The sequence below is a fragment of the Rhea pennata genome, chromosome Z (genome assembly GCF_028389875.1).
Source record: "Rhea pennata isolate bPtePen1 chromosome Z, bPtePen1.pri, whole genome shotgun sequence".
Classification (NCBI taxonomy): domain Eukaryota; kingdom Metazoa; phylum Chordata; class Aves; order Rheiformes; family Rheidae; genus Rhea; species Rhea pennata.
In genome coordinates this window covers 67,754,126-67,764,384 of record NC_084702.1, presented here as the reverse complement: position 1 = coordinate 67,764,384, position 10,259 = coordinate 67,754,126, and the positions used below count along the sequence as shown (strand labels likewise).

Here is a 10,259-nt window from a genome sequence, read left to right as displayed (position 1 = left end):
ATTATTATTATTATTTTCCAGGAGACTTTTATCTAGGGGATATGGGAAGGGAATGAGGTGGGGCAGTAGACAAGGCAATGAAATAGCTCCTAGAAGCTGAGAGCATCTAGTGATCCCCGGTTCATGAGGCAGTGGGCTGAACCCCAAGCAGGTGCTTCCCTGGGATCTGCACCCCAGGAAAACCCAGCAGGCTTTGGGCAAGGTGCCCATGTGCATCTCCTATCTCAGACCACCGTCATGGGCTTTAGCCTCCAAAGCTGCTGAACAAGGAAAAGCAAATATCTAGGTCTGGAAAGAGCAGGGAAAAGTAATTTTTAGCCCCTACAACCAAGCACGCAAAAGCAGCCCCTGGAGTCCCAGCCAGCACCGAGCCGGCAGCAGGGCTGCGGTGCATCCGCAGAAGAGCCGGCGGTGCGGGCTGCACCGGGACAGCATTGCCGATCGTATCCACGTGACCGCAACGCCGACCTTCAGCTCTGCTGCTTCCCTCCCGCTCACGGCCACGGCAGCTGCTGCGGCCGGCGCCGAGCGCAGCCTCCGTCAGCGCCTTCTCCCACCCATGGGCGAGCTCAGCTCTACCTGTGTCACTGCCAACAAACGTTTGACCAACCTTTGCTTAAAAATCCCTTGTCTCAGAGATTGCCTGGGAACGTTATGGCCTAATTGTCCTTACATCCCTTGAACTTTCTTTGTTTTACTGTAGAACCATTATTCTTTGTTCATTGTGCACATGACAAAGGGGGCTTTTTCCTCCGTCCCCCTTTCTTTATTTCTTTCTTTTTTCTTTTCTTTCCTTTTTTTTTTTTTTTTTTTTAAGCGTTCCTCAGTCTCCCTTTCTAAGAAGAAGCAACATTAATTCTTTCAATGCCTTCCTCACAGGTCACGTTTTCCAGCCCTGCATGTTACCGTGAGTCATCAGAAGTATGAAAGAGAACTGCCCCAAATCGCTGTGCAGGGCAGAAGCTGACCTAAGGGAAGCGGGTGGGAAGAAATGGGACCATGGGTCAAGGGCACACAAAATTCAGGGTGATTCACAAACGAACAGCTTTTCAGCCTTCTTACGTATTTGGTAGGGATGATAGTGGTGGCTTACATGGTTGCTTTCTGGGGACACCTTAGAATTTTCATCAGTTTTCTTAGGAAGACACCAGAGAGGCAGAAGTTCCTTTACAATTTCTCTTGCTTCCATTTTTCCACACTATGGCTTTTAATCTTGATGTTAACAAAGCAGAATTTAAAACTGAAATCACCATATTTAGGCTGCTTTCATTTCAACTTCTCAGTTTCTTACCTAAATAAAGGTTTTAAAGCACTAATGCTTCATACATAGAAATTCTATATCCTTTATTTACATATCGAGAATAACTCTTTGCAGTAATAAATGTTAGATCTTAATGTTACAGCCCGTGACATGTTAGAAGCAAATAGCATTGATAAATTAGAGAAAATAAAGTTAAGCAGAATATAAAGACACCTTCTGGGTAACTGCCTCTCACCACCCTCATCTTCTTCGTGAAAAACTGGGTCGTTCTGAATGATCTTTCACTATCCTGCCTTAAAATTCACAATATTTTTATAATACAACTTATTTTCTTTGAAAGGATATAACGCTATGTAAAACTCAAGACTTCTCCCAGCTCTGTGACTGTCTCAATTACTTTGTAAAAATGCCTGTATTGACGGTTTCCAGGTACCTCATAAAATGAGGTCCGACCGTGGCACACGTTCCAAATTAAATTTCCAGTTCACAACTGGCTTAGGGTGCTTCATCTACAGCAGCCATGTTTTGGAAATGAAGCAGGATAGGGTATCAGCAGCAACCAGTTTTTGCACTGGGTTAGGAAAGAAAAAAGGACCCTCAGGGTAAATCTTCACAGAAGTGAGGAGAAGTATTATGCAATCAGCAAGCACATCGTATACCAGATAAGTAGCAGCAGTTGGGCTATTTGCCACACCTGAGCTTCCTGCAAGAGAGCAAAGAGACAGCACTCGTCTGTGGAGCAGCAAGAGATGCACCTCACGCTTCTGGTAGCACAGCTCTCAGCTACTGCTGAAAATTAGCTACATAACAGCAAGTCTCCTCCACGCATTGCAGAGAGCTTCAGCCCAAGCTTGCAGGGAACCCAAATTGCAAAACCCCAGCACCATGCTCAACAGGATCCTGGAACGACTGACCTTCTTCAACCAGATGGGCTCCAATGAATCACGTATGTGCTATGAAAGGATGCGCTAAGGAGCAGCTGTTCAGAGATTATTCAAGTTGCTACCAGCTCTGCAGATCCAGAAGCCAAGGCTTTGCATGCCAGATCCTGTGGTTGCTTTGGCGCAAAGTTAAAATAACTCAGTTTATACTGGAGCACGAGTAACATTTAACGCTTGCTTAAAAACAAACGTGCAAGGAATATCCAAACATCTAAGAGTGTAAGAAAATATATTTATTAAATTCCATAGCAATACTATGGCAAAATTGTTAAATACATGCGTATTTTCAGACATACTTAAGCAATACATCAGGAGTTACAACAGCCAAGCAAACTAGGTTTAAAAAGTATGCAAAGTTGGTATCTTAGTGTTAGTTTAGTTTTACATGTCACTTGCCATACTGGAATACTATTTCCCCATCATGACTTCATAATTTCTTTTTCAGGCATGCATTTGTCTAACTGCTTAGCTAATAAATTTGCTCGCTGATACATTTTACTTGGTATGCTACAACTTCATTAAAGTGCCTTGTGATCATTTTCCTTAAATTGTGAAAGAAACTTCTTTTTCAACAACAGATTGGAAGCTGGACAACTTCAGTATTGTTCAGCAACAGAAGTATGATAAATGACTAAATTTATTGTGTTAGGATAACTATTTTGTCAAGTTTGATTTATTGTTTACTCTCAGAACTAATCTGTATAGATGACCAAACTGGCAAACAATACTTCCACTAGTATTGAACAGAAGTCCATTAAAATGTTTGTAAAAACAGAACATAAAAACATCTCTACGCAAATCATTTATGCTGTAAAAAATATGGTATAAAAAGTGAAAGCTAAAAAAAACCCCATTAAACCTGTTCACAGTATATATTTTACAAGTTACAGCATTTCAGTACAATGTAATTTTTTTGGGTGACCTGTATGACTCCATCAGCTCCACTGCTTTGTGCACCACAACAGGATCAAAGATCAAATTACTACTATGTTGGGTGGGATTTCAGACAAGGGTCAGTTATCTTCTTTTTTGCTATTCCCTGCTTCACAAGCTTTTCTGACACATTACAAAGCATAGAACTTTGTTCAGCCTAAGTGACTCTTAAATCACATTAAGGAGAACTCGCCAAGGTGAAGTTCTAAAATTCTTTTTTTTTTTTTAATCATATTACTACTTAAACGTGTGAAATCTCACTAGTTTCTATTTTACGTTGCTGCGTTTGAGCTATTTATTTTTTTGTTTATCCTCAGCTCAAATAACAAAAGAAAGAACATTTCACCTCCTTTTGCTTTCTGAGTAAGCTCTACTCTCTGGGTCCTACCTTTTGCACCACGTTAGACCAACTGAGTTGCACAGGCGCTGAAACTCGTGCTGGTCAGCGCGCTGGTGTAAGTCCTGCCTGTATTGCCATTGGAGCCTGCTTTCATGCAACAATATCAACAAGCAGACTTGGGTCCTCCCAAAAACCTACCTAGAGGTGCTGCCAGTGAACCCATGAACACAGCTGGGATGCCACCACACAGCTAAGGCACGGATGGGGGCCACCACCCTGTGGGTAGGCTGGTCCACCACGGACGACATCCCCTCCATATCTCCCAGGCACTGCCTGGCCCTGTCCGAGCTGGGTTGGAGGTGCCCCAAGCCGGCGCCAGCTCGCTTCCCGCAGCGGCTCTCTGCCTGGCTCCCTGCACGAGGCAGGTGAGCAGGATTAGCCCCGTGCTTCCACGCAGCCATCACACCAGCTGCCCTCTCCTGCAAAGCGAAGCTCTGCAATACAAAAAGTCCTCTGCATTTTTTTTTTTTTTTTGTAAAAGTGAAAGAAATTAATAGACATTTTTGTGGGGGAAAAGTATTGTTATGCACCCTGGGACAGCTTGTAAAGTCGCAGAAAACCCTGCCAATACCATGTGAGGTTTGTTTGCGTAACATGCCAAAAGGAAACGAACACTGGCTATCTTAGAAACACTGGGGGAAATCCAGGGTTATATAAATGGGGGCGGAGGGAAATAAAATTGTTACGGAAGAAACTGTTTTCCAGCTTTTAGGAGGATATCTAAAAATTTACGACTGGCCTAAGCATGAGGAAATTAGTCTTTTTAAATACTCTGACATTTCTGAATCTGGGGTCTGGGATTGTGTTTCCATGTTTGCTACAGAGAAGTCAAAGAAAAAGCTAACAAGAAGTCTTCAGAACTGCCAGTGGCATCTCTCTGAACATTAATCACACAGGTCACCGTTTAATGCACAATGGCATGAACCTCCATGTAACAGGTTGGGAGGAGTGCCTACGACAGCCCTTTCCTCCAGAAGGCATATGCTCAAGTACAGGGGTCTGAAAATAAGTGCTCTGAGAATTGCAAGCCAACTTCTGCAATATGCACCTAGGCACATATGGATGTAAGCACGTATTTGCACAAGGAGTTAGGACCCTTCTTAGTGTTAAAAACGTCAGTGTCATTTGAACTGAAGACTTCAAAGTCTGTGGTGGAGCAGAGAAGCTCTTGGCATTTATGGTACACAGAGCCTTGTCAGCAATTTGATTCATCAAATATTACTCACATTTTTTCTAAGTATTTCAAACTCTTTTACTATATTTCCATCTACTTATAGGTACAAATATTCTATTTACAAAGAAATAAACTCTAAAAATATGTCACATAACTTCTCATTTCCTTTTAATAGAGACCGCCAAACACCTTATCTCTCTAATGCATCCAATTGCCTTCATTTTTGCTACTATTCTTGAAAAGCGATTTTCATGTTCAACTGAGTGTCACATAGAAGGACAACATTGCAGGGAACCCCACAGCCCTAAGCTCCAACTTCACCTAGTTGAACTTACACACACGTACACGTAGACACACACAAGGCTTGAAGAGCCTGTGTTCAGAGCAGCCTAAATCTCTAGTTCAGCAGGAATTCCCAGCAAAGGAAAGTTCTGGTCCCCCACGTAAAGCAAAGATGAAGAAATATGCTGCATTTGCCAACTGTGCCTTGATGGACAACACAGCTACTGGTTCCCTTTGGACATGGTTGACCTATGAAAGTGGCAACTACAAATAATAAAGAAGCCACCACAGGGAGTGTCAGTCATTAGGTCCTAAGTCTGTATATGCAGCTATCACAGAGCAGGGGAGATAATTCACTACCTGCCTGTAATATTAGCTTACTCCTTTTGACAACATATTAGCTAGTAGTTCTGTGAGGTATATCACATTCATAGCTACAATCTTAGTATTTAACACACAACCCAAGACCCCAAATTCCCCCCAACTGTCAGTCAGTACAACAAAAATAATGAACATGCTGGACAGGAGAGTGCACGCTGTTACATCAAATGCGAGTGATGTTCCATGCATAAAGTGAACAGTGTAAAAATTCGTTACAAAAACCAAACCCAACTGTCACACGACAGGCATGGCTCAAAAATAAAAAAAACGCAGCAGCACCAATGATTTGCTTCGGAAAGTAATTGCTTGAGATTAACATCCTACATATCTGAACGCTGATCAAACACTGAGTCAGGAGTAACAGTGGCTTTGGACACAAACTCTCTTGTTTATGTCCCTTCTAGAAGTGTTTTTTTTTCTTTTTTTTTTTCTTTTTTTTTTCTTTTTTTTTAAGAACTAGAACTTTCCACACTTTAGAAAAAAGCAAAAAGACAAAAGAATTAAAACAAAAAATATTTAACACAAGACTAAGATCTTTCAAAAACGTGATGGTTAGGAAATACAGTACTTTTAGTTACCAAGACATTTTTCACAAATGAGGGGGAGGAGTTCTGGCCGTGTCTAGTTTGATGGAAGAGCTTCACTGGAAACTCTTAAGGCACCGGTTCAAAGAGTCTGATCCCCTTTGAGGCCCAAAGCTTTACTCTTACAATTATTCTCTATACATTTTGGAAGCTAAACAGCACCATGCTTGGAAAGTAAGTTTGGTGTGGAAGACAAGCTGCTTCTCAGTCTACCCATTCTTTCAGATGCTTCACTTGTTAAACACATCACCCTGGCTCAAAAAGCAGGTCTGTTCCCTGACAAATCTTGCTCCTCCAGGCACCCAGGGCTGTCTTTGCACAATCACTAAGTTAGCACACACACCCTGGAAAGTCCAGCTACCCAGTTCACATTTGGACTCGCTGCTGAAGACTTCAGATAGGCATTTGAATGAGTCCCCAGCAGAGCACTGAAGAGGCTCCAAGGACACCACAGAGCTGAAGAGATTGAGCTTTTCAGTTGCTCAAATGAAAACTGCTCGCTGGTTCACCACCTCTGAGCAGCAGCAGGCAGCGCTGCATAGGTTGCATGAGCTGGTGGCTCCCCTCCTTTGCTCCACTCTAGAGCTACTGAGGGGACATGAGGGGTATGGTAACCACTACGATCGAAAGCACTCTCATGTTCTACACCCCCGAAGTAAGTCAATTAAGGGAAAAAAAGTGATGGATAAATAGATGGGAGCACTTTGATAACATTGTGGCAGATGCTACGTTTGGGGAGCTTTTCTCTTGCTTATTTCTAAGAAATCAGCCAATTAAAAGAGCTGTTGCCTTTGCTAAAAAGGAAAGGCAGTACAGAGGAAGTCCTGAGCATACGGTGCTTGTATTTAAGCGATCTGCCATGGAAGCATTGCCAAGGGTGTTAGGCTACTTTGTGTGCTCTGTATGTGCTCTGCAGTTGCCCTGCCTTCCAGTCTACAGAGTTAAAAGCTGCTAGTATGCTCAAATTTCAGTTGGATTTTGCTTCTTGCAATACACAGCTGTAGGAAATCACAGTTATTCCTCAAGATCAGCTGTTCCAATACAACGGGTTTGGGTTTTTTCTTTTTCGTCATTTGGATCATCACACATTTTTTATGATCTGTACTGAAAAACAGCTCCATAAGAAAAAATAAAACCACACACACAAACAACCCCCCTACGCACTACCCATGCATCGTGTCCCTGACATCATCTGCTTTCAATTAAAAGCATATGGCAGCACAATCTGAAATCCATCTTAGGTGCTAAACACATTAAGCCAATTCTGCAGTAGTGAGAAGAAATCTGCTCTCAATGAGGTATTGTGAGCTTTGGAAGAGAAGCAACTGGCCTATTTGGATTTAGCCACCTCCCAGCCATCAAGCACAAAGGAGCAGAACTACCTCCTTTTACATATTAATTTAGTGCTCTGAATAACATGCAATTATAATTAGGCATTGTACTTTCTCCTGCAGTGATATGTGGTAACTGATGGATGCCAGCTATTCTCCATGTCTGTCTGTCTTTTCACTTGTATCTCTCTTAATTCCAAAATTCATCCTTGAATACTGAATCTTATCTGCACTTCCTCTTCTTTCTCGCAGACCTTGTATTCTTTCAGGTCTGCAGAAAGATCTATTTTGATGATTTGCACTCTTCCAGAAGGTGCACAGAGGCAGTTATTACTAATGAGGATTTGGATGTTTTGACTTTCTGACAGTTCAGAAATCTCCCTATTTTTCATTTTGCGGAGATGACACAGACGTTCCAATAGCTGAAATTTCACCATCTACTGCTGTGATTAAGTTTAGCTCAGTGCTTGGTTTTATTCTGACAACCAGATCACGTGCTTTTGCGGACCAAATGCCTACCAAGCTAGCTCTCTTCCTGGACTGTTCTCACTCCTGTAGAACTAGTAGCTTAGCAAATTCAGCCTCTGTCTCAGGATCTTGTTTAGAAATCCACTCCTTCATGTTTTTAATTAAAAAAAAAAAAAAAAAAAAAGCCACAAACTAGTTACAGAAATCAAATCTAAAAAAAGATTCAGTCAGGACTTTATGGAGACCCTCTTTGATCAAGTGCCTTAACATACGAACTCACAACTGTTTTACATTAAGAAACAGGTAAATCAGAAAGCACTTTCTTGTGCAAGCTATTGAAACTTGCATGTGCACGCCAGAGATCGAAGTTTACACACTGAAACGTTACAATCAGAGCTGCCTGGAGGTGCACATGTGAAAACAGAAGTTTTCAAAGACGATTGTTCTGAACGTTTCTTTAAAGCATACAAATTTACATTATCTAAGCTGTCTTTGCATCACACACCTGGTAAAGGAGAGGTAGAATTAGCGGCATCAAAACCTCCTTGGGTTTCTCCCTGCCAGCAGAAAAATCCCACCTAGTACTCCCAGGTGGAATTTGTTGGGGAGATACTGTAGAGGACAGCCAGGCAGCAGGTGGCAAAGCTAATACAGAAAAGATAATCCAAGCAGCAATCTGCAATTTGTTCTCAAGCAGCTAATATTACTATCTCTAGTTTCTGGTGCCAAACTGCTTGGTCAACTAACGTTTGTAGATGTGGCTACATGGCTTACCCTGGTGTGTAGTACAACCAAACACTGATGAATTCTGTAGGAGAATGGAATATGGTACCACTTTGAGACAAGAGATCTGGAGCTGAAGCTACAAAAATACAAAATGCATTAGTGCAATACATTAGGAAATATTTACTCCTTAAACAAAGGACTGAAAAAATATAGAGCATTCTAAGGAATAAAAAAAAAAAAAAAAGTTTTCAACTTGACGCAGTTCTCATTGAGGTTTAAATCAGTGTTACACTTTTTTTTCCCCAAGTTTGTACCCCTGAGTCAAACATTGAATAAACATTGTACAGTAGGTACAGAAACTAGTGTCTAGTTAAAAAGCAACAAATATGAATGGCCATTGCTTAAGAAGTGTTAAACAGTGACAATACTCTTCCATATAGGAGGAAAAAAAAAAAGCACTTTGATTTGTTCTTAGTTTATCACTAGGTGAAAGATCAAGAGTTTCCAACTATTTTGTTTCTATGTGCTAGGCTGAGGTTTGTGATGAATTAAACCTTCTGTTCGTAAACCTGCTTGGACTACATCTTTTGAGTACACACAGTTGAGAACAACTACAACAACGCAAAGCAATCTTTCTAAGTTATAAGTTGTACGAGACCGTATTAATCTTCGAACACTATGTGAAGGTAGTCAGATTAGATTTCATTTGATTATGATTATTTGATATCATTTGATTATGATTATCAGGAGATCTAAACTCAATACCCCTTACATCCAATATAGTTTACTAGAATAACTAAGTGGCTATAACTTTGGCCTTTTAGCCTCTATTAAAATGGAACATTAATACTTTCACTAACTTAAACATGGTAACATTCAGCTCACTTGAACTCTGCTGACTGCCCCAAGAATAAGTCATTGCACTTTTCTTCTCCTTTCTTTACAACATCAGAAATAAGAGCTTATTTAGAAGGCAGGTTCAGGTGCAATGTGGTCTCATTGTTAATCGTTTGGTTTGTTCTGGAAAAAGTGTGTAAAGGACCACCCTGTGTTAGTGGGTTTTGGAGAGTCTTCATCATCTTTTGGCGGGATCAAAAACTGTCGGGAATTAATGGAGCATGGGCTACCAAAAGATGCATTTTCATTGTTGCTTTCAACCGATCCAGGCGAGTCTGGAGTGTCTATGTTCCAGGCATTTGTGTTTGCTTGAGGTCTGTAACCTGCAGTTTTCTCTGATTCTTCCTCTACAGCTGAGTGAGACTCTATTTTCAAAGCACTGATAGGCAGCTGCATTTGTGGCTTGTAGCCTGCTGTAGTCACTAAGTCTATTTCTGGCTCCTCATCTGCTTTAATTTGAGGCTGATACATTGACTGGATGTCAATGTAAACCACCTGAGATGACCCCACAGGTTCATCCATTGGGGGATTTGAGATCTCCTCTTCAATGATAGGGGGGCAGTAGGACACAACTACATGGTTCTCGTTTTCTGAGTCAGAGCCATCCTCGGGCACAGTGGTGTCTGCGACTGGGGACATCATCTCTGTGTCTTCTATCTTGGGAGCTGCAGACTGTGTTTCCACCACTTCTACGCTATTGGGGGTGCAGGGGTTCATTTCCAGTGTTTTAAGTGACTTATTCCCCTGGAGTGAGAAAAAGGGGAAAAGGGAGAGACTGAGCAAAGAGACCAGGAAATCCCAAAAGCAACAGCTTGCCTGAATTAAAACAGAATGTTGGCTTGCGGCTTGCCTTCACTCCACCGCCATTAGTACAACACAAA

At 41.6% G+C, this 10,259-nt stretch overlaps 1 protein-coding gene across 4 annotated transcripts in view; it reads right to left on the bottom strand.

The window, feature by feature from the left end:
* Positions 1 to 2,414: 2,414 nt before the first annotated feature.
* LIFR (LIF receptor subunit alpha) overlaps positions 2,415 to 10,259 on the bottom strand; it is a 54,596-nt gene continuing 46,751 nt past the window's right edge. For all 4 annotated transcript variants that reach the window (XM_062600625.1, XM_062600626.1, XM_062600627.1 and 1 more), the window contains one exon: positions 2,415 to 10,122. In XM_062600625.1, coding sequence (XP_062456609.1) covers positions 9,484 to 10,122 — 639 coding nt within the window. In that variant the 3' untranslated portion in view covers positions 2,415 to 9,483. The remainder of the gene's footprint in view (positions 10,123 to 10,259) is intronic.